Below are 26218 nucleotides of genomic sequence, written 5' to 3' on the forward strand. Positions count from 1 at the left end.
AGCAGGATCAAAAATAACCCCTCCCTCCATGACCTCCAACTCCCAAATAACCTTCCTCTGCTTACCATTTGCCAAACTATGGATAAATTTAGAACCGCAATCACCCGACCTAAAATGACATTAAATGTTTTGTATAATGTAAATTTTTATAGGACTAATATGAAATCTGTGCAGTGTGTTTGTGAGTCATGCTTTTGATTTAAAAAATATTGAATAATGTTTCATTTACATTCTAAAGTGGTAAAAGATGACCAATGAGCAAAATTCAACAGTTCTAGAACACAATATCTTTATGAATCAACAGATTTGCAAAATATTGAATAATATTTAATTTACATTCTAAAGTGGTAAAAGATCACCTAGAAGATAATTTCAATAGTTATAGAATACAATATCTTTATGAATTAATACACCAAATATTCATACAACCAAAATCTTTAAAGCTGCTATTTTTAATTGCTTAATGGTCAACTGGTGAGTTTATTCTAATCTCAAATAAGTTTGGCCTTCGTTGTTTGGAAACTACTCCCAGCAAATGATTTAATTCTTAACACTGATCTTTTACAAGCCAAATTATTGTTTATCCAAATAAAATTGGACAGTTTATAATAGTTTCAGAACATGTTAGATGAGTCTACTTGTTCTACATTTTTTTAAGATATTCCTTTTCTATTTAGTATTTATGAATTGGACTTAGTTAAAGTTCCAACCTTGACCTACCTAATATAAACTCTCTGGAAATGCAATTTTCCATTATTCTAGTCGAATGAATTTATTTTTAAAAATATATATCTTCTAAAAAGGAAGAATATTTTTTTCCCAAAATGCACACTATTCGTAATTGAGAGAGAACTGGACGTATTGGGGCTTTCTTGGTTGGGGCAGGTTTAGGGTATTAGGGATATGGCTGTAGCTCAAAGTAGAATGCAATACGTCACAATGACTACTTAAAAAAACAGAAACCGATTCATTGCAGTTATCTTAAGAAAAATATAGAGAATATCTTGATAAGAAAATAAAGCATGCCTTTGATTCAGCAATTTCTCCATAGCTGGCGTACTCCTTTGCAACAGAAACAAGATCAGTGCTTATGCGTGATTTTAATCCTGGAAGTACCGCCTTAATATGCTGTACCAGAATCTGCATATAAAGCAACAAAAAATACATTGTAGATAAAACTTGTGCAACAGTATTGTCATCTTAACAGTCAAGAGAACCTGGGATTACCACAAAAATGCTAGATGTTACCTAAAAAAATTCATGAGATCCAAAAGAAAAAATCAATTTATATTAAAAAAAAAATTATTTTTTTCAATTTTGAAATTAATGTGTTTTTTTTTTTCTCTATCCCAATTTTTTTAGGTTTTTCTTTGCATGTGTCATGGGGGATTTACTCCACGCAAGAGAGCAGGAAAGTATCAGATACAGTAGCTAATACTTGCCGTAAAAGAAGCGTAATAAGCATAAGCTGAATGTGGAGGGTTTTTTTTTTTTTTTTTTTCTGCATTTTTGAAAGTGCAAACCATGCTCTGTGAAATAATATTGCCCTACCTGGTTCAGCCTTTTAGCCAACTGAGGAACGCCACAACGATCAGTAAGACCATTATATACCTATTCAACAACACAGAAAAGAGATAAAAGTTTTGCAGATGAAATCCAGAGGAATAAAAACACATATAAAGGCAGTATAATTATACTGGACGACTGCGAAAAAACTTCTCCTCTGCCACAAGTGCATCTTTAATACTTCGGTTGAGCAGAATATCCTGTATCAAAAATAATATCAAACAGTTGGATCAGAATCCTAACCACAACTTTAAGAAGTAGAAGAGCTGCCGCTAAGCATAAGGTATGCATGTAGGACAACAAATAAAATATATCCTCATGGCAAGCACCATCTGATTGAAAAATTAAGGATTCTAAAAATAAACTAAATAAGAAAATGTCAGCCCAATGCACAATGGTGCAGGATTACAGTAGCAGGATGTATAGAAGGTAAGAACTATTTATTCGGAGCTATAATATTTTATTTCAGAGTTTGATACCATATTCTTTTTACACCTATAAAAAACCACAAACATAGATAACAATACTACTTAAAGGGAACATTTGGGTTTCTATAAAACTAAAGTTTCTTAACAATCCATATCTCCTGTTTTCTCCCCCCATTCCCTCTTTTTTCTCCCCTCCTTAACTATCACATGCAACCCATAACACATGTACAATCCAATGTGAATCTAAACCTATTTTATCACTGATACTAGAAGAGATAGCAACACCATCCCAAGTCCCAACCACCATGATCAGTTGTTCCATCGCCAGAAACCCTTAAAAACCTATCAAGGGAGATGGATAAAGAACGATAGCATAAGATAATCTCTGGAAAACACACTGCCCTCTTCATTCCACACAGCTGCTGATGTTTGTTGAACCAGACTCCTCCCAGATTTCTCTTTGTCCACTTCCCTAGCAGTGGAAAGCACAGACAAAGCCTTCCAAAACTTCCACCAACCTTCAGCTTCTTTACCTTCAGGAATTCAGACTGAAAAATACCACCTCTTTCCTACACTTCTTCCAGACGAAGGAAACAATCCCCTTGGATTTGGACAGCAGCTTAACAGTAATAAAACCCACTTCATTTCATTGTTCCTTGCGTACCCTTTTCAAATTCACAATGTTCAGAGCAGAATTGATTCATGCAGTTCAGTGGCCAGTAAAATTCCTTTGCATCCAACAGCAAGAAAGAAGAAAATCTACGAGAAAACTTCAATCTGTGCGCCAATCCATTCTTCAATTAATTCAAATTGAAAATTTTCCTATCTGCTTTAAAAAAGTTATGAAAACCCATGATCAATTAACAGATTTCCATAACAAATAGTCAGACAGAAGTATAATAAAAAAGATCACTCTCAGACAAGAGAATTGCCGGAACAAATGGTGGTTGCTGGCAGTCTGGCCCTCCAATGATGATTGTGTCCCAAACACCACAAACCAGAACAAACATAAGGTGACAAATCAAAAAACCAGATGACAACAAAGATTGCTAGCCCAAATCAATGGCATACTCTGGTAGATCTCTCTCCTGTTCGCCTCTCTCACGTCAGCTCTCTCACATCAATAGCATATCAACCTGAATCACCACACACCATTTATATGTGCTAAAAAAGCCCTCCAAAAAAATTAAATATAAAAACAAATCAGCTAACAACATAGCAAGCCAACCATCTTGACCATCTTCAAGATATATTCCTCTGAAACAGCCAGCAGCCACAGCTCATAAAAAAGTAAAGTACTGAATCTTATACCAAACCAGAACTCAAAAGTCTTCTTCCCCTTAAATATGTAAGTGCTCCTTTCCATACAAATACCCCACAACACACAACCCACATCTCCATGAAGCAGACCTGTCTACGCTCCTTCTAAACCCCAAAAAAGAAATAGCCAGAATATCCTCCATTTCTCCAATAAAACCAAAAAACTTGGTCCAAATCCTCCAAGAGAAAGAACAATGTATAAGCAAATGACAGGAAGATTCAGAATTATCAAAACAACAAACATGCACATCCAGAGATAATGCTATAGAAGGCCCCCTACTCTGCACCTGGTTGTTAGTGTTAACCCATTAAGAATAACCAACCAAATAAAAGCCTTAATTTTAGAAAATGTGAAGGGAAATTTAGCCTTCCAAATTCAATCATAGAATTAAAAATACATTTTCCATGATCAGAAACTCAAAGAAATAAATGCAAGAAAATGCTCACGAAGAATCCAGCGCCTACTTCCTCACATCCTCTCAGTTGGGAGGACAACCAACCCCCGACAAACTCAACAAAGACGCAAGCTTCTCCACCTCTCTTATCATTCAGAGATCTACAGAAATGGAAATCCCTCCCATGAAGTCCCTCAATTAGAAAGCAAAAAAGAAGAAACAGCCCCACTATGTAACGAAGACAGATGATACAGATAAGAAAAATGATTCAAGAAGAGTTTAATCTCCCACCCAAAGTTCTTCCCAAAAACGAATGCGCGACCCATTTCCCACCCCAAATTAGGTATTAGTGACAGTGCTGATAAAGCAAAGATATACAACTCCAAGGACTCAAAAGAAGACTGAAAACCCATACCAGTATCCCACCTATTTTCTAATAAAACAAATTTACTTTTAATTACTTCATGCCAAAGTGATTTTCCTCTTAAGGAAACTTCCATAACCATATTACTCATCAAGGCAATGCTTTTAGACACTAACCCTAAGACCCAATCCCCATCTTCAACCTACACAAACACCACCTCCCAACTAACCAAATATCTTTCTTCTCCCCAAGGACCCCAACCCCAAAAACAAAAAAAGTCTCCCATGATTCTCTCAATAGTCCTTGCTACCCCAACAAGAACTTTACAAATGAACAAAAACTACAGGCATAGCAGAAAGAGAAGACTGAGTAAGAGTAACTCAATCACCTAAAGTAAACTGAGCACCTTCCACCCATCCAAATGCATAGCCACCTTGTCAACCACAGGAGCCCAAAAACCCATAGATCTAGGATTACACCCAAACAAGGTCCTAAATACTTTGAAGGCCAATCAAGAATAGGACAACCCGCTAAAGAAGCCAACTCCAAAGAGCTACATTTCTCATATTTATGTATGTATCCCTAAGCGGATTTAAAATAGACTCCGTATGGTCCACTAAAAAGAAAACAGTGTCATCAAAAAACTGAAGGTGAGACACTATGACCCTCTCACTACCCACCCAATACCTCTTACAAACCTTTTATCAACCGCGCTATCTATCAACTATCAACCTACTCAAACAATCAACTAACAAAACAAACTAGAACAGGGGCATCGAATATCCTTGTCAAACACCCTTCAAAGTCGTATACCATGACTTAGGCTCCCCATTGATAGTAGCAGAAAACGAAGCATAGACAAACAACCACTCATCCAAGTCCTCCACCTAAATCCAAAAAGTTTCCTCTCCAAAACCCTATCCTAGAACTTCCAACTAACTCAATCATAAACCTTTTCAAATCCAATTTAACCACAAAACCCCTCCTTTAATTTTTCTATGCACACCCTCCACAACCTCATTAGCCACTAAAATAGCATCCACAATCAACCCAACCCCCCCCCCCCCCCCCCCCCAACAAAAACAATTTGGGCCTAATAGGCCAAAATCAGCAACGTGACTAGAATTACTATTCTCAGGCACCAAGGTGATGAATGTCAAATCAATGCTCCTACACAACACACCATTAAAGAAGAACTCCTCAAAATCCTCATTAAAACCACAGCAACCACACCCCAACAATCCAAGGAAAAAAAGCATGCTTGAACCATCCTGACTTAGAGACTTATCCCTGTCCATCTCAAACACTAACTGCCTAACCTCATTTCCCTCCATCCAAGATTGTCGATCCAAAGATATGGAATTCCACTCCAAGCCCACAATCATTGTTCTTCTCCATCCTCTTCTTTGGGAAAAAAAAATCAAAAATACTATAAAATCACTAGCAACCACACCAAGATCACAAATAACCTCTCCCTCCCTCACCTACAACTCCCCAACAAGATGACCCCTTCTCTTGCTATGAGCCAAGCTATCAAACAATTTAGAAATACAATCATCCTCCCTAACTCACTTATATTTAGTTATTTGCCTCCAACTCCTGATTTCCCAAAAAACTACTTCCACCTAACTCATTTTTGAAACCCACCCTCTACCTCCTCATCCATCAAATCCATCCCTTCCTCCTCACCCATCATCTACTATTTTTTCTTGATTCTATTATCTCCAAAAACCTCCACATTCCACTTCTTCAACACTTCCTTAAATGTTTTCTGAGTTTTCTTATAACCTAAAAGCCTCCCAAACCCTATCAACCTCCTCACTCCAAGAATCACCCACTAAAGAGAGAAAAGATTCGTGATCTAGCCACATATTTCCAAACCTAAATCAAGTAGGACACATCAAACCTTTCTAGAGTCTATAAAAATAGTTAAGTGATCTGAAACAAGCTAGACAAAACCATTTGAGAAAGATTCGAAAATTCATCTTCCCGCTCACCACAAAACATGAACCTATCCAAGCGACTCGTACTCTCCTTATCCAAAAACAAACAAAATTAAAACATTATCTATTTGAAAGTCTCCAAGCCCACATTTCCGTTTTTTTTTTTTTTTTTTGGATAACAAAAGAAGGGATTTCATTAATAACTGAAGAATTTACAAGGAAAAAAAATTAACTGATAAAAACACAAACTTGGGAAAAAAAAATTAGAGCAAAATATTCATCCATTCTCGCTGAATGTCCAAAAAAATTTATCAAAATTTCTCATGCTAGAAGAGAACCTCCCTCCCCTCTTCTTTTCCCCAGTGAACTTAATCACATAAAATTCCACCACCACCACCAACCCCCACAACCACCTAGGCATACAAAACCTAAGAGTTGCATAAAGCTCCTCCCAGAAAAATGATCTAAATGCTGGCCTAGACCATACATAGATGAACCCACCATTCATCCATACCTTTAATATCTAACAAAACTGATAAAGAAAAGAAACCCTCTAGACTATCAATCTTACAAATAAAACGAGTTCCCAAATGATCAATATCCGCCCTGTCACCCCATGGAAAAGGAAGTAAATCCCACTCCTTGCACCTTCCCTCCCAATACTCCTAACCACTCCCACATCCACCGCCGCCAGTTTACTTTCCTATTTCCTAAATAAGAACAATATTAGGGGCAGTTCTGCTCATAACTTCCAAAATGAGCCCTCTCTTCCTCACACCTAAAAATCCTCAGATTCCAACTAATTATCTTCATAATTTAACTTACACCGCCCCCCCAATACCACCCCACCCCCAACCCCCCCTCCCAAAAAAAACACAAAATAATTAATAGAACTAGCTAACTCATCCAACTCCACCTGGAACCCATTTTTTCCTTCCTCTCTAGGGGTACTAGGAGTAATCATCACCTTCATTTCCTTCCCTAAGGATTCATTACCATAACACTTGTACCCTCGAGAAGTTCTTGCAGGTTGCAATTCTCCTTCTCACTCCCCAAAGAGTTGATGACTAAGATATCCCCTTATTGGATTCCTTCCTGTTAAACAAATTAATATTAAAAATTTCAGCATATTTGAAATGGGTAGAGTACTTTTTCCCTATGTCTAAAAAGGCCTTGGATTTGGATTTGTATTGGATTTGGATAAGATATAATATAAAATTGTATTACAATTTGTTCAAATCCACCCAAATCCAAATCCAAGATCCGAAATCCATGCTCCCAAAAGCAGCTTTTGCCCTTTTATTTTCCTTATTTGATTCATTCATAGCATCATCCACATGAATACCGAAGACAGACTTATTAGAGACAGCAGTAGGACAACAAGCCAAATGAGAAATAAGGCAAAGTTCCCCACCTCAATATGCTTTTACCTGATCATCTGTGTCCTTTAAATGGTAAACACCAACGTGTGTGAGGAACTCCTAAGTCCATTATCCCCTAGTTCCTCTTGCGTAGACAAAACACCATCTCCCATTGTCACTGCATCCAACATCATGAAAGTACTCCTACATGCAAACTCCGATATACAACCAGAACCCTCCTTCAAATTATCCAAGTTAAAAATATTCATTTCTGCTCTTTTATAGTTGTGAAAACCCATAATCAATTAATGGTTGACTAGACAGATTCCCATTTTGAATGGTTAATAGGGAATAAAAGCAACAAGCAATATCTGCTAAACATTACCCGGGTTTGGTGTCACACCAAAGTGTCCAATGTGGCACGATGGTGGCAGGAGTCCCCGGGTCATCAAAAAAATAAAAGCAACAAGCAATAAACAATGGTGGTCTCCAAATCAGTTATCATGCGTTACTCATTCGGGAAAAAAATCCTCAGAATCTATGATGATACGATCCTCTCATGCCACCTCACTTCAATAAACTCAAGCTGAAAGCTTTTTGGAATGAGGAATGGTCTCCAAATCAGTCATCATGCGTTAATCATTTGAGAAAAAAATCCTCAGAATCTATGATGATACGATCCTCTCATGCCACCTCACTTCAATAAGCTCAAGCTGAAAGCTTTTTGGAAAGAGGAATCAATGTTGTTCTACGAGTCTCTGGCCCATCTCTCCCAGATTCTTTCTATTTCCACTCTCCCAAATTAAATTGTTGAGTCCATACAACAACAAGAAAACAACAAACCAAACCTTAAGACTCACTAGGTGGGTCGGCTACACGAATCCCTTTCTGCCAATTAATGCGATCATGCACAATTTCCTTCGACAAATTCAAGGCTATTAAATCCTCACTCACTATCTCATTTCAAGTTATTTTGTTATTTTAGGTCTACCCCTACCTCTTCTACTGCCCCTCACATTAACCAAATCATTCTTCCTCACTAACACACTATGTGGCCTACGTTGCAAGTGTCCAAATAATTTAAGTCGTCCCTTCCTTATCTTCTACAAGAGCTACATGTAACTAACCGCAAATATGTTCATTTCTAAATTTATCTTTTAGCAATATACCATTCATCTATCTAAACATTTTCATCTCGGCAACTTTTACTTTTTGGATATGCTGTTTCTTAGTCACCCAACATTATGATCCATATAGCATCGGTAGTCTTTCAGCAATTCTATAAAACTTCCCTTTTAACTTTAAGGGTATTCTACGATCACAAAGCACATTCAAAGCACTTCTCCATTTTTACCCGACCTACTTTAACTCTATGTGTTACATCTTCTTCAATTTCTCCTTCAGCTTACATGATATATCCAAGGTATCAAAATCTACTAGTGCTATTGATTTCTTCATCGCCAAGTTTAACTTTGTCTCCAATATTCCTCCTACTATTACTAAAATTACATTTCATATATTTTGTCTTATTCCTACTTATCTTAAAGCCTCTAGATTCTAAAACTTCTCATAATTCTAGCTTAGACCATCCCCAGTTTCATCAATCAAGACAATATCATTTGCAAACAACATGCACCACGAAATCTCATTTTGGATACTCCTAGTCAATTCATCCATCACTAAAGCAAAAAGATAAGGGTTCAAAGCATATCATACACCTATTGTGATTGGAAATTCTCTAGTCTCTCCACCTATAGTCCCAATACTAGTTATTACTCCATCATACATATCTTTAATGAAATCAATATACCTATTACATATACCTTTTTTTTCTAAAACCCACCACAGAACATCCCTAGGTACCCTATCATATGTTTTCTCTAAGTCAATAAATATCATATGCAAGTCCCTCTTCTTTTCCCTAAACTTTTCTATGAATCTTCTTAAAAGATATATAGCTTTTGTAGATCTCCTAGGCATAAAACTAATTGATTTTCTAAGACTTTCGTTTCTAGCCTTAATCTTTGTTCAACTACCCTTTCCCACAGTTTCATTGTATGACTCATAAGTTTAATTCCTCGATAGTTATCACAATTTTGAATATATCTTTTATTTTTGTATATAGGTATTAAAGTGCTTTTCCTCCATTCACTTCCTAGGTTGTCCATTACTTGCACAAAGTTATAAAAGACAAACACCAAACTTATAATGCACTTAGTTTATTTTCAAAACATGATGTATTGTAGAATCTTACGATCTCACCAAGATCCTACCAACTTGTGATTCCATATAGGATAAGGATCATTTTAGTAAAATAGGATTGTAGGAGCATACATTCTTATGATCCAGATGACAACTCTAACAACCATGGTTGTGCATCATATAACCAATTGTTGTTCAATAGTTCTAGGGAGAATAAATTAATCTATAAGAATAGACTTAGGGTATTTCCTATAAAATTTGGAACAAAAAAAACCAACTATTTTTCCTATTTTCCAACATTTGTATTGGAAACTTGGAAAAAGAAAAGAAGGTGGCATTTTGGTAATGCTATAGAAAACTGTAAATGGAAAACAAAGCTATTTTTTCCACAACTAAACTTGCCCCAAGAGTCTCGTTTGACATACCAAAAATCTTGAAAGTAGTACCCACCATTTCCATGAGATAAACATAATGCATGTGGCATATGGGATGCACAACTAGCTCAACTAAAAGAAGGATACCATTAAAAAAATAAATTCCCGATCATTCAATATCGAATAAAAATTTATTAATAAAATTCAAAAAAAATGCAGTAAATTTACCTCTTGACTACGATTCACAACACCTACGTAACCAAGTCGAAGGGGGATCACTTTTCCGAGCAATAAATTGCGAGCATCGGTACCTCTGTCCATAATATCCAGCTGAATCCACAGAAAAATATGCCAATTGTGGTGAGTGAGTGATAAAATCTCAAAGGCTGTTGGTACAGAAAATTATATGCACCAAAACTTCAAGTCAATATAAATACAGCACCTTTGTGATAACACCAATGGTTCGATAACCTGCCAGCAGAAAACATCATATAAAAAAATAATCAAAATTACAAACTATATGGATATCACATTCCAGTTAACCAAACAATATAAAGCACTAAATCATTTTAGGATGTCTTCAGCAGAACTTACCATCAGGATCAGCATTTCCTGCTATCTGAAGAGCATCTGAATTAGCTAAATCTGAGTTTGCCGGTGTAACAGCTAGTATTAAACAGCTTGGAAGCTTGATGTAAGACATTATCATTGTTCTAATTCGTGCTTCAATATCAGAGGGCTGGTCACCAACAGGAACCTTTGTTATACCGGGCAAATCCACCAGTGTGATATCAAGAACATTTGGCGAAAAAATCTTCAGACGTATCTGCTTGTCTGAAACCCCTTTGTTTCCTCCTGCTTCCCTCTCTGTCTCAGCCTAAAGTCAGTTGGCGATAATTAATCAGAGTTTTTTAGAAACCATTCCATTGTATATATTAACATGCAAGGCTTTGTAAAGACAAACGTAGTAGGTGATAAATATTCAGAAACAAAAGTATCATCTTTAATTTTGTGGTGGTAAACCTGATTTTTATTTTGTGCTTTATAATTCATCTAAAGTGATTTCAGAAAGTATAAATCAGTTTATCCTAGCCAGTGATATGGATGGCTTACTCAACAGCCATAATATGGAGAATTATTAGGTTAGACTGTCTAACCACATCACATTTTAGACAACCAATCAAATACTTCGATTTTTGGTGATTTTGGAAAAGTTCAACTCAAAATAGATCTTCATGAGTTGAAAAATGCCCAATGTTCAAGGATTTGATTGGTTGTCTATGTTATGGCATGGTTATGCAGCCTAACAGCCCTAACCTAATAATTTCTCCACCAGGGATTTTCTATATATTAATTGGGCCTCAGTGCACCACAAGTATCTAAAATCTGTTTTGATGGTTCACCCATCCTGCCATCATTTCTGCTGCTGTTGGTTTTTTTATTTACAGGTATAATAATAACGGCTGATGCTCGTAAGGGTGGTGTGGCCTCTGTTCAAATTATTGAATGCAAAGGCTTTCAGGACATCGCAACCATCCATATCCAGGTGGAAGGTGATTCTAAATTGGTCATTGTCTTCATGGAAGAAGCAAGGCACGAAGGAAACTTTGGATGCTTTCGAGGGATATTCACTCTTCACTTTCTAATATTCAAACTGTTAATATCTCTCATGCATTCAGGGAAGCAAATTGTGTTGCAGACTGTTTACTAGTCTTGGTCATTCTGTTGAAGGCTATATATTCGGGAATACTGTTGTACCCCTAAATGTCGCTCATTTAGTTCGTGAATAAATAAGTATATTGACTCTTTCTGGTTGTATTTCTTCAAGAAATTAATGTATCTATCTGCTTTTACCCAAAAAAATGATAAATCAAGTAAAGAAATATAAAATCATATAAACAATTTCAAACAGCAAGAAGAATTCAGTGCTGTTAATCCATTACATAATGTTTCCATCTAAGCTTGAAAGAGTAACTGCATGCTATGTTAAATTTATTAAAGCTGCAGTAAAGGATCAAAAAAGCATATCGTTTTCTTTATTTATTAGATAGAAAAAGAAAACTTTATGAGCATTTCTCTCAAGACAAATCACCGACAAGATATCCAAGACTGTGCACCACCATAATCCTCCTTGATTACTTTTTCATCCTAATCCTCAAGAAGCAGTTGACAGAAAAGCCACCAAAGAGTTAGGACATATCCAACCAGTGTTTTAAAAGGCTCAATCGAGGCTCGCCTCAAGACAAGGCATGCTTAAAACACCTCTGAGCTCAATATAAAATAACAATTTCAAAAAAGGCTAACGCATTACATGCTGAGGCTTACGCATTTTTACAATAAACACACCTTTTGCACCTTTATAGTTGAGGCTTACGCATTTTGGGTGTGTGATTCTCAAGTTAGAATTGGTTAGAAAATTTTAACTAAATGTTTGTACAAAAGGAATGCCATAATATGTGTCTATTTCTAAAACTCTTGAACCTCAACATTTCCAAAATAACTGGACTTGTATCTTACGTTGTGCAAATAGTTTGAACTTTGTAATGATATAACTATCTCTTGTCATGATTTATGTCATGTATTCAAGTTAGCAATTTTTGAATGGCCAACAAATATTTTGCAAAGTACATCTAGTTTTTCTTTATTACATTACATTTGTGATTTTCTTAATTTTTACTTTATTTTAAATATATATAATTTATTTAACAAATTTTTATCTTAAAAAACAAATTCTCAAAAGGCTTACACCCCAATGCCTTAAGGCTTACGCCTCGCCTCTGAGGGTCAAAACGCCTCACTTTACGCCTTCGCCTTTTAAAACATTGTATCCAACAATCACCAAATAAACCAGCAAGCTGGTTCCATAAAGTCCAAGCACCAGCACAATAAAACAGATGAACATGAGTCCCACCACCAGCAAAGCACATTACACAAACATCAGAACTTCAGGAGACAACCCTTGTGAGGCCATCTAGTATGCAACAGATTGTTGGTGTTAAATTCTATTAAGAATGGTCATCCACACAAAAGCCTTAACTGTAAGGAGGACCTTAGCTTGCCACCAAAAATTAACAGAGGAAAGGAATACAAGAACAAATCAACAAGAATAAAAAGATCTACAAGGGAATACACAGAAATATCTAGTGCCATTACCCACAATGAAAAAGGTGAGAGGAAAGAACAGAAGAACATGTAAACAAACTTCCAAGGGCATGCAAGAGAAAAAATGACACTTCTTTTTAGTATTCACCCATTTGATGAACCACATACTCAATTTTTTTATCACCTTGTGCCACATGGGGAATTAACCTTAAAGGGAAACCTCCACAATCATTTTCCAAAGAGACGTTTTTAGATACCACATTGCCAAGCCCCAGTCCGCCCATTAAGGTCTTCTAACCACCTCCCAGCTAACAAGATGGTCTCTCTTACTCTCTCCAAAACCAGACCAAAAAGTCACACATCAATCTCCTACCACAGAATCCCAAAAAAACCATGGAATTAGGATCACTTACAGGAGGGAGAGCTAGATAAATGAAAGTAGCCAATCTAAGAAACACAGCCTGCCAAAGCAACTCCTTTAGATCCCTACCAACCATTACCAATTCCAAACGCTCAACTCTTGTACAAGTTGATATTTAATCCTAAAATCTTCTTGAAAATTTTCAACAAAATAATTACCTTTGGAAACAACATAGTATCATTAGCGAACTGAACATGTGACAACACCCATCCTTCTCCCTCCCAATAAACCTCTAATCACCCCACAGGGCATGCGGGATCCTCCTACTTAAAACATCTCCCACGAGAACAGACAAAAACAGGGACGACAAATCCCATTGCCTGAGCCCCTGAAAAGCTCTAAGCTGCTCTCCAAGTTGACCATTAACAAAATTCATCAAGCTCAAGCAACCTCTAATCCACTTCCTCCACACTAGCCCAAAGCCTTTTCTAACCGTTAATCCGGGAAAAAAAAAAAAGAAACCCAATTCACCATATCATAAGCTTTTTTAAAATCCAACGAAAAGATTAACCCCCTTCTGACATCCTCAACCATCTCATTAGCCAACAAGACAACTGTTGACTCTATGGGTCATACCCTGTTTTGATTATGACAAATACTCTGGTATTTAACGTTTGCCAAGTTTGTGTGCACTATATTAGGAAGATCATATTAATGGCATGCGTCAACCTAAAGAGAAGTGAAGACCCCAACACATTTATTAATTGTTATAATGTTATTGGGTCTATAATAGTAATTAGGATATGGTCTATAATAATCTCTGCATGTCATGCATGTAGGTTTCTGTAAGCTCAAAAATGCCATAGACTGACCATAGAGACCGAATGACCTTAAGGCGTCCTTCGGTCGACCGACGCCAGCTTTTTTGGTGTACTTGAAAAGACCCTAGGTCCCCACACAAAATGCACAAAATAGTCCCCATTATCATGCACTATATCAGGGGAATTAAAATTGGATAAAAATGGACTTAATTGAAAATATTATAAGTGTTCGGGCGACCGAACCCTAGGCAAGTCAACTTGTTGACTTTTGTTCGGGCACCCGAACCATTTTGAGCGTATCTTCCTCAAGCACCCGAACCCTTTAAAGGGAACTTTTCACCAACCCGAGCGACCGAACCTTTTAGTTCAAATCAGACCCTAGGCGACCGAACACAAGAGTTCGGGCTACCGAACCCAGGACCGGGCACCCAAAGTCACGAACAAATGTTTCTGACTTTGATTCGGGCTGCTGAAACACGACACGGGCGACCGAACTCAGTTGAATATCTTTTAAAGTTGTGTCTGTTCGGGCGACCGAACAAAGGTTCAGCCACCCAAACCTTGGCGGGTTAAAAATATTTTAACCGTGGTAAATTTGGGTTAAGTTGGGTTAATTGTATTTAAGCTTTTTGAAATTTTTCTAAGAATACCCAATAGGTCCCAAATGGTTATATTTTTAACCTTGTCTATAAATAGGAGTTCATTTGCGAGGATTAAGTAGAGATTAAGAAAAATCATTAGCCAAAATCCTCTCAAACCGAAAATTCCATTTTGCCTATAATACTTCCAAATACTCTCACACCTTCATCCCATTGATTATTTTCTGCTTTGTGAGAGTTCTTTCTTGGGTTATTAATTAGTAGAGGTTGCTAATACTCCCAGTGCTTTTGTTTGATTAATTGATTTATTTTTGGGGAGTTAGCAAAGGTTTTCCCACAAATTTCATTTAATAAATCTTGTGTTAAGAAAAACCTAGTAGCTTAAGGATCTTTGCATTGTCATTACAAAGATTCCTATAGCTTGATTTTATTGTGCAAAATATTTTTTTTAACAAGCTATATTATTCTTTCAAACAACTCTTGTGCTTGATACAATTTGAGAAAATATTTTTGATTTCGTTTGAATATTTGATTAGCATCTTTGAAACCCTAGTTTATTATTGAGATTTGATATATACTATTTGAAAGAAATAGCTTGATCAGAACACTCTTGAACATTATTGTGATCATATCTTGTCGAGTGTTATTTGCACAATATATACACATCACCTAGCTTACATTTCCTACATTGTTATGTGTGGTTGATTAATTATACTGTGCGTAATTGGGAACATATCTGCTTTACATGAAAACATAATCATTGTACCAGTTGATTGTAATACTGTTGTATTTCCAAGCGTGACCTAAAGAGGGAGACTAGCCCTGTGAAATAGTCCCGGATTGGCTAGACCCGGTTAGGAAAGCTAGGTACACCATCCTGATAAGGCGTGTTGGTTGAGGTCAACCCCTTAATTGACCTGGTTAAGGTTGAGGTCAGTCCTGTGGTATTTGACCCGGTTGTACTAGGTATCGCTCCACCCGTTAAGTGAGCCATTAGTGGAATCCTTAGGCTTGCAAGCTAAAGGCGGGAACGTAGGCACAGTTGGCCGAACCCCGATAACATATCGTGTGTCTATTTATATTTCCATACTTTATATTTACCGCACGTGTATGTTATTGTGTGAATGATGCGCGTGATTTAAATTTTGCATATTACACTTATCTGCGCGTTTGGGTAGATAGACCTAGGTTGTGAATGTACTATCGATAAAACCAGTTAACCTAGGAGAAAAAGTTTAAATACCCAATTCACCCCCCCACTCTTGGGAATACACCAAAGCTAACAACAACATCTAAGCGGATCATCGTCATCATGTCCCCCAAAACTCCTCTCAACCTCTTTTAGATAAGACCTTCAAAAGAATCTTAAGGATGGTGACCAAGCTAATAGGCCTAAAATCATCCTCTTTGATTTCTCTTTATTTGGGAGTAGGCTACAAAGGTAGAATTTACATTATTTCCCACAAACCATTACAAGGAAATTCCTCATAAAAAACCTCAAAATAACCTCCTTCAAAAACCCCATCAATCTAACCATCAAGGCGAGTCGCTTTCTCCCTACTCATATCAAAGACCCTTTCTTAAATTTCATTAGCTCCAATAAAGTTCCTTCTGAAGTTCCTTCCAAGATAAAAGTATTTATTTGACTATTGGCACTTAATAGAGTTAAGATCAACAATCTGCCACATATTAGGAGGCTTTCTAGAACCCCATCTCACAATACGTGTCTCATGAATGGGGATCATTCTAAGAATGTGCCTTACTTGTTTCTACACTGCTCTTTGGCTTGTTACTCCTTTTGGTATTCTTTGTGAAGTGTGGGTCTATCCAAATTGGTGAAGGAGCTTTGGACCATATCTTTTACTTGATTTGGGAGAGGTACGGGTAAAAAGACATTGAGAGGTGTGCTCTTTGCACAGTGTCATGGGAAAGTTGTACGAAAGAGATTATCAATGGGCTTTCTTTGGGATAACGTGAGGTGTTTTGGGGTTTCTTTGGGCTCATCGTGCAAGATGTTTTAAGGGATGTTGTTTTCAAGATGTCAACCGAGATTGGGCAACTTTGCTAAATTAATTTTCTTCTGTTTTATATCAAAAGCAATGTTTTAAAAGGCGAAGGCATAAGGCAAGGCATAAGCAATTTGGGATTGTATTTTTTAAAATAATTAATAAATAAAATCAATTTATATAAAGTAGAAAATGAGAAAAAAATTAGAATAATGGAGAAAAAAATAAAAACATAATTTTAAATATCATATAGGCCAATTTTAGCCAACAAACACAAACAATACATATTAAAAAATAAGCATGAGCCATAACATTACAAAACGAAGAGAAAAGACCTTAGACAAAGAAGTGAGAAGAAATCTCAAAGCAGAGAGGTAGTAAGGGGTCGCGGGGAGAGACGAGAGGCTGTAAAGGGTCACTGCAAAGAGACGAGAGGTTCGAATGAGTCGTCGGAGAAAGATGAGATGTCAAGAGGGTTGTCGGAGGCAAATTGAAGGTTGGAAGGGATCATCAAATCGACAGAGAGAGACGAGAAGCTAAAGGAGTCTTCGAAGCCAGACGCAAGCTTCGAAAGCAGTTATCAAAGAGAGATGATACGTCAGAGGAGTCGTCGGAGGCAAATCAAAGGTTAGAGGGGATCGTCGACTCATCTGAGAGAGACAAGAAGCTTGGAGGAATCGTCAAAAGTAGTCGCCGAGTCGTCGGAGAGAGATGAGTTGGAGGAATCATCGAAAGCAGTCATCGGAGAAAGAGGAGCTAGAGGAATCGTCGAAGAGAGAGGAAGCTTTGAGGAAAGAATCTTCATCTCAAGAGACGGGGGTTTTGAGGAAACAAGCAGTCGCTTGTTTGTTTTTTTTTAATATATTTTGAATCAGGTGCTCCCGAAAGGCATACGCCTTCCCAAATGAGGCGTGACTTTTTGCCTAAGGCATACACATTTGAGGCTTTACGCCTTTCCAATTACACCTTAGGGTGTTATATGCTCAAAACGCTTCAAGGCGCGCCTTATGAACGTCTTTTAAAACATTGGTCAAGAGTAAGGACTTCTTGTTCTACTTCATTTCCTTCTAGTCCAATAAAGCCTCTTTATATATTGAATAAATAAATTTCCTCAACTTCAAAGGGCATCTCAAGCCACCAAGCGAAGCTCTCCCCAATGGGATTTAAATCAAAACCCTCCTAGATCAATCTATGTTGGCACTCCAAAAAACAAAAAAAAAAAAACACAAACAAACATCCTTAAGCCACAAGGCTCCCAGCTTGCGAGAATAAGGGCTCATCACAAACAAGACGAAGTGACCTGTAAGAGCCGCAGGGAGGCGGTGTGAGGCACATTGATGCGCCAAACGACGTGAGTCGTGCCTGGAACTTTTCCAACCTATTAAATAAAGAAATAGCCAGAGCAAAACGAGCCCTAGCCCTATTCAAATCGAACCAACATGAGAGCCAGAACGAAACCCTCCTTCTTTGACCCTTTGAAGCCCCACAACCTTTTGCGAGTTCATCTTTGATCGTTCGAACCAGCAAGAGCTTCGTGAGTTCGTCTTCCACACTTCAAACAAGCGGGAGCCCTTCGCGAGTTCATCGGGAGCTTCGTTAGTTCGTCGTCAACCCTTCGAACTAGTAGGAGCCCTTCGCGAGTTCGTCAAGAGCTTCGTGAGTTCGTTGTCAAGCCTTCGAACCCGCAGGAGCCCTTTGCCAGCTCATCTTCGAGCCTTCGAACCAGCAGTGCCAGCTCGTCTTCGAGCCTTCGTGAGTTCATCTGCTTCGAAGTTCGAACTAATAATTCTTCCTCTTCTTCTTCTTCTTCTTCTGCAGCTCTGCTTCTTCTTCTTCAGTTCTTCTTCAACTTTTTCAGTTCTTCTTCTTCTTCAGTCTTTCTTCTGCTGCTTCTTCTTTTTCAGTTCTTCATCAGTTCTGCTGCCTGCTGCTTCTTCCTCTAATATTACATGTAATTAATTATGTAGTTTAATGCAAGTTTATAACTAATATATAACATTTTTTTCTGAATTTATCTACTGTTTTTGTAGATTGTTGGAAATGCAGTATACTAATGAAACTATATATTTTTCTGCAATAATTTGTTGGAAATGAGTGATGACTGATGATTGAGGCGGATTTTTAGATTTTATACTTTGAAATCTTTTATTGTACTCTTTTCTTTTGATGTTGAACTATGTTGAATTGTAGAAGCTTTTGGCCTTAGTCCTGGCAATTTCATTAAATTTCCAATTTTGGTATTGAATGTTTTGGCATTTTAAATTATAATATTACTACATATTCATATGTTCATATATCAATTACCCCAAATAGGCATTTTACACCATTTTAATAATTGTGCACACACGCCTTCGCCTCGTGCCTCAACTCGCCTTGCACCGCTGACCACTATGGCTATGACGAATCAGTCACAAAGGAGCAACCTTACCATTGACCCAAGGTCAACAATCTTTGGCACTCCTCAGGAAGATGCATATAAAGCTAGTCTTGTATACCCCTTTTCGTTCATCGTGGTGATGAAGGTGTTAAGCCTCGTGTTAATAAAAGCTACAGGAGAAGGGATGCTCAAAGGCGTTAGAGTTGGTAGACAAGATTGGTCTATGGAGGTCATACAACCAAATCAATTACTTACATACATAATTGCATCATTACGTACATATTCAAATTCTTGATTTTAGCCTTGTATCTAAAACTTCATCTCCATAAATTCTTGATTTCAAACAGGAGGTTTTCAACTCAATCACCATTAAATTCTTGACTTTATTTAGATTTAATGAAATTTGCGGGATCATGAGGAGAAAAATTTTCCTCAAGAATATCAGCTTGTTTGTATTGGTCTCTTGTTAACTGATGACACCATCATTTTATGTGAGGATGATCCTCTCCACATTCTGAATCTGAGATGGATCTTGGCAGAGTTTGAGGCGGCTTCGAGTTTGAAAGTTAACCTTGGAAAAAGTGAAATCATTCCGATTGGAGAAAATGTAGATGGGCCTTTCCTTGCTAGATTCCTAGGTTGCAAAAAGGGTACTTTCCCTATTAACTACCTTGGGCTACCTCTCGGCACCAAATTCAAAGACAAAGGAGTGTGGGATCCCATCATTGAAAATTTTGAAAAAAAGGTTGGTTGGATGGAAGAGGAATTTCTTATCAAAAGGTGGCAAACTCACTCTCATCAAAAGCACCTTGACAAATCTCCTTGTTTACTTTATATCTCTCCTTCCCTTCCAACTTCAGTTGCCAAGAGACTTGAAGGAATTCAAAGGAGGTTTCTTTGAGGGAACATCAGGGTGGAATTCAAATTTCAACTTGTCAAATGGGGCATGGTGAAACAAACCTCTCATTTAGGAGGCTTGGGTTTGAAGTCCCTCCACAATTTCAATAAAGCCCTGTTAGGGAAATGGTTTTGGAGATTCATGATTGAAAAAAGACCATCTTTGGTGGAGAATCATTGCTGTAAATATGGGCTTGAACATAACAATTGGATCTCTCATGCTAACAAAGGACCACACAGTGTAGGGGTGTGGAATTTCATAAGGAAAGGCTGGAATGATTTTGCTTCCTATATCAGGTTTCAAGTAGGCGGGGGGGTGGGGGCAACATTTATTTTTGGCATGATTCATGGTGCGATCAAGAAGTTCTTAGTGTCTTATTTACAGCCATTTATAACTTGGCATGTGATAAAGATGCCAATCAGTCAACACCTTCAAACCTCAAATCAGGGGCTCTTTGGAACATCCCCTTCCTTATGTGGATGATTGGAAACTCAACCAGCTCACGGATTTCTACAGCTTTCTTTATAGCTTCCAACACCATAATACAACTAATCACCCTATTTGGACCTTTGCTGCAAAGAGAGCCTTCACTGTTCGATCCTTTTGATATGGATAATTTGCAAAGAATGGGTCTGTCAGCTGCCAAAAAATGTCCCCTTTGCATGGCTGACGCAGAATCAGTTGAGCGCATCCTCTTTCACTGTTCTTGGACAAGGAATTTCTGGAATATGGCACAAACTCCAATCGGACAAAGGTGGGTTGTCACTAACCCTATGGGAGGGGAACTCTGGGCCTAGAAAGGGATTCGGGCAACAAAGGAGGAGAAAGGCTATGTCCCTCATTCCCCTCACAATTTACGGGTGCATTTGGGAAGAGAGGAATAGGCAATTGTTCAAAAATTCAAACCCCACAATCTAAAACAATAAAACCACTGATTTACTGCAGTCAATAGCTCGCATAATTGGACTGTTGTTAATGATTATGATGTAATCTTTGATTTGTGTGACACCCTTCAAAGTGCTTGATTACTGTGCCATGGGCGGCATCCCCTTGATGCTTCTTCAGTAAAGTTTCCTTTCTTTACCAAGGAAAAAAAAAACTTGCCATCCGACCGACCAACCAACCTGTTTGCACAAAATGACTCCAAACAGAAAATATATTTTGGTATTTCTACTGATTTCCAATACTAAAAAAAAAAAAAATTGTTTACATAGACTAATACTCAATGTTTAATGTTTATTCAAGAAAAAAACTAAAAATTTATATAATATATATAAAATAATATTCTATAATATAACAATACCTAATATTTAACAATATTTTTAGGAATCGAGATTGCTCGGTGACTATAATTAAGAATTCATTAAACTTACTAATAAATAGTTAAAAAATTTTCCTCACAATACTAGTTGGGGCAAAATACACTAACCTCACTTGAGTTCTCACAAAAAGATATGGATCTCCTTTGACATTCCAAAAATACAGAACTCCATCAGCGTTCATTTTTTTGTTACACTAGCTACACACTGTCAATTTGACGTTAGTAATTTTTACTGAATAAGATGATATCATCTCCCTTTTCAAAATGTAACTTTTACCCTTTTCAACAGCTGTTGATAAATATATTTTAAATCAGACACCTGCTTCTGTGCACAGGTCCAAAAATACTGCACACCCTACCCCCTTCTATCTCATACCCCAATCATTACCAACTAAAGCACAAGTCCATATTTGGTATCATTTTTCTGCTTTCTGTTTTCAATTTTCGCTCTATAGAGTGAACAAGTACTCTAACACACATTTGCTTGCACTTTTAGTTTTCGAAAAAAAAAAACTGAAAACCAGGGGCTATTTTGATATTACTGTCAAAAATTATGAAGATAAAAACTAAAAGTCAGAAACAAAAATCTAAAATCTAAAATAAGAAAATATTTCTGGAACTATAACAAATTAAAGACTTAAATTAACAACTGCTCAAATTTATTTTTGAATCAAATAGCAATTAAAATAGTAAAAAATATAAAAACAATACAAATTTAAAAAATATTATAATAAAAATAAAAATTATTATAATTGTTTCAATCAATTCTTATATTTCAAAAATCTTTCTTTAGCGCTACCAGAACACTCTTATGTACATGACAATAGAAATTTTCTAAAGATATATTTTTTTTAATGACTTTTATTTTTATGATCAAATTTTTAGAAATTTAGTGCATATTTTCATTTTAATTGTATTTTGAATTCATATGGTTATTTTATTTCAATTTTAATAAAAGGTTATGTACAAAATGAATAATTTTAAACCACAAAAATTAATTTGAGATATTAAAATATCCTTATTAGTTGCCACAACAACTGAAAACCATAAAATCTCCTCTTCATTTTTTACAAAAAAGCTAAAAAAAGACAGCAAAAGCAATGTAAACAAACACATTGTCATAATTTGTTGCTTAACTACAAAAATGGAAAAAAAAAAAAAAAAAAAAAGGAACAATACCAAACAAATCCTAGTGTTATTGTTTTGTTGTTGCTAGAATACTTTAATATCCAAAATTAACTATTGTGAATTAAATCATTCATTTTATGCTTCATTTTTTATTAAAATTAATGATCGTGTGAATTGAAATAATAATTAAAATAAAAATATCCATAAAATTTATAAAAATTTTGGAAAAATAATAAGTCATTTATAAAAAAATCACTATTTTTCACTTGTAATGTAGAATAAGATTGTTCTTGTAGGACATGAGTTTTGAAATATAATGAATAAATGAAATAATTAATAAGTTTCATTTTTATCATAATATTTTTTTAATTTGTGTTTTTTTATTATTTTAATCATATTTTTTAATTGTTATTTGATTCAAAGACAAAAATGAGCATTTGTTCAATCAAGTTTTTAATTTTTTTCAATTTTAGAAATACTAACAAAACGTGTTGCAGGCTTTCATTTTCTAGTTTTTTTTTCTATTTTAGGAAGTCTTTTGGCATCACTATCAAAAATTATGAAAACAAAAATGAAAAATAAAACTAAAAACCAAAAATAGAAACTAATAACTAAAAACCAACAACCTATTTGATTAATATTTCTAGAACTAGAACAAATTAAAAACTTAATGGAACAAATGCTCATATTTGTCCTTGAATCAAATAATGATCAAAAATTATCATTAAAATAATAAAAGTGCAAAATAATATAGATAAAAAATGTTACAACAAAAATAAAAATTATTCTAGTAATTGATTTTATTATTATATTTTAAAATTCACTTTACAATGACAATCTTCTTGTACATGACAATTGAAAAACAATAAAAAATAAATAAATTAAATGGCTTTTATTTTTTTATTTTTTTTTTAATTTATAGATCTTTTTATTGTAGTTATATTTTAAATTCACATGACAATTTTACTTTAATTTTAATTAAAATTATGCATAAAATGAATGATTAAATCCATAAAAAGTTAACTCTGGATATTAAATTTTCTGGCAAAAAGTTGTCAAAACAGCTGAAAACCACAATCTATTTTTTTTCCAAATTTTTTATTTTCAAAAACAGCTAAAACTGACAATAAAGACAACAAATTGGCAATATAAACAAACACATTTTCATAATATGTTCTTCAATATACAGAATCAAAAGCAAATAATAGAAATGATACCAAAACAGACCCTTAATTTTCATTCTGGTTTTCATTTCCATAATGTTTTACAATGATACCAAATGGCCCCTCAATTAACAAGATTAATTTTCTCCTTCCCCTGCTTCACGATTTTTTGGTTCAATAATACTTTAATTGCAATACTGATGTAGGGCAGCCAAGAGAGGGAAGGGAGAGAGTGAATAGGAGAAAAGAAGATACTAGATAGCAATCTGAGAAAAGAGAAGTGAAGAAAGAGAGAGAAGGGACAACAGAATGTAGAATGTAGTTATAGAGAGGAAGGAAGGACACAAGGGAAAGTTACTTCAAAGCAACTCATTCTGACCATGCAATGTGCATAATAGACTATTTATACACCTCACAGTAAGAGCAAAACAAATAATTACAGAACAAAACCTAGAGAACTAAAATACCCAAAAAAAAAAACCTAAAAAACCAAACTTATAAATAATCAAAATTTCCAAACTAAAATAAAAATTATAATTTCTAAATTTACCACACTAATATAAGCATCTAAACTTCTCAATAGGTGATCCTGCATCAAATGGCAATATTGGCCACAGGTGCGGAATTTGTGCTATTTATGGTGGTTCTGATAATTGTTAGAATCATACAATTCTCAATTTGAATCATGTTCAAGTCATACACAGTTCATACCGATTAAGGCTCAAATCAGCTCAAATTCTATGAGAAAACTGCAGAAGGCTAGGAATTGACGGTTCACATAGTGAATGAAAGAATCAAACCCGTCAAATCTGGTTGCGTTTTAATATCGATTCTTAGCGGTTCTCATAGTTATTAGTATCACAATCCTACATTCAAATCATATTTGAATCATGCGATTCATATCAATTAAGGCTCAAATTGGTTTAAATAACCGGCAAAGGCTATGAATTGAAGATGAATCGAATGATTGAATTGAAGAATTAGACGGTTCTAAACCCGTATAAAAGCCTTTTAATTTTTTTATATTTTTTTTTGCATGACGGCATTGTATTTGCTGTTTATGTGAGTTCTTTCCTATAAGAGGGAAGAAAAAAGTGTGCTGGACTTCTCGTCCTGCAAGTCTGCTCCCTGCTGCTCTCTGCCAAGACTGCCACTGGGAAGGAATCCAGAGTCCGGAAAAGAAACCAGTCTACATTCCGCCATTGAGAAGAAAGTTGGTCCCAATTCTCAATTTTGAAACTTTCCAACTCCACTGTCTGAGAAAAATCAAATAATGCCATACCCCTAGTTGGTCTATAATAAAATGATAAAAATAAGAATATGAAACTAAGATAGATATCAAATACAATATTTTGAGCGGCTTGATCCCTAAACATTAAACGCTTTATCAAGCCAAATACTTGAGCTAGATTCACTGGAATGGGGATTTTTTGTTTCCCCAATCTCAGTAAAAGAAAGTCTATAAAATTTTAGTATAAATCTCGTTTTCCACATTCTCCGGTTTTCTAGAGAAAGGAATTCCACTTTTCTCTATCTCAAATAATCCAATTTCCGATATCACCTTTTTTTTTATTTTTCTCTTGATTTTCTTAGCCCAGCAGAGCATAAATATATAACAACACCGGCAAACAAATAAAACGAGCAAACAAAACCACACCAAAAAATTACCTGAATTTCGCGGCGAATTTCTGAGAAATCATGGAACCTCTTGCCCGGCAAGTGCAAGAACTCGCCGTACTCCTCCTCAGACCCATCGGGCCTCCGCTTAGTCTGCAAAAGCTGGAGAACCAGGGGACGCCGAGTGCAGATATCGTTGCCACGAGGCAAAAAGTCGCGGCCGACAAGAGATTCGAGGACACTGGACTTGCCACTGCTTTGGCTGCCGACGACCGCCACCTGGGGGAGCTCGATGGTACTCCCCACCTGGGCGAAGATGTCCTGGAGCTTGTTGACGATAGGTATTACGGAGTGCCCTAGAGGAGCCGCGGCCGAAGAGGAAGACTGCGAATGTGAAGAAGAGGCGTGAGATGAAGACAGCAGTTCCTCCGCCATGGATTTGGTGGAGATTTTCTGAGATCGATGAAACCCTAGAGCACCCGGAGTGGTGGGAATTGAGCGAGAGAACAAGAGGTGAGGGAAGGAGTGAACAACGCGAACTATAAAAGAGTTGAAAGAGCCGTAGCTACAGAGGGATCTTGATGCAGGGAAGACTATTGTGCGTTTGATTTTTCGAGTAACACAGGGAACAGAGCTTGAATGAGCTTGGGGTGCGCAGCGACTAATGCTACGCACCTTGAATGGGAAATTTGGCGCATTTTTATTTTTATTTTCTTCATGGAGTGGAACAATTATGGTTGTCACATCATTCCAAAACCGCTCCCAATTTTTTATGGCCGTAGCTCGCAACCTTAATTAATAGATTTTTTAAAAAAATTCTAAAAATTTGTACTTATTCTATAAAAAATTTTCAACTTTGTGACTCTTCCAAT

The 26218-nt window shown here is 36.2% G+C and overlaps 1 protein-coding gene across 1 annotated transcript in view; it reads right to left on the bottom strand.

The window, feature by feature from the left end:
• LOC131164450 (dynamin-related protein 3A) overlaps nt 1-26011 on the bottom strand; it is a 51461-nt gene extending 25450 nt beyond the window's left edge. The window contains exons 1-7 of the mRNA XM_058121638.1: nt 25398-26011; nt 10548-10830; nt 10396-10424; nt 10182-10283; nt 1698-1766; nt 1552-1611; nt 1027-1140 (exon numbers count right to left, since the gene is read on the bottom strand). Of these exons, the coding sequence (XP_057977621.1) occupies nt 1027-1140; nt 1552-1611; nt 1698-1766; nt 10182-10283; nt 10396-10424; nt 10548-10830; nt 25398-25781 (1041 nt within the window). The 5' untranslated portion in view covers nt 25782-26011. The remainder of the gene's footprint in view (nt 1-1026; nt 1141-1551; nt 1612-1697; nt 1767-10181; nt 10284-10395; nt 10425-10547; nt 10831-25397) is intronic.
• Between the last annotated feature and the right edge of the window lie 207 nt (nt 26012-26218).

This window comes from Malania oleifera, chromosome 9 (assembly GCF_029873635.1).
Source record: "Malania oleifera isolate guangnan ecotype guangnan chromosome 9, ASM2987363v1, whole genome shotgun sequence".
NCBI classification, from domain to species: domain Eukaryota; kingdom Viridiplantae; phylum Streptophyta; class Magnoliopsida; order Santalales; family Ximeniaceae; genus Malania; species Malania oleifera.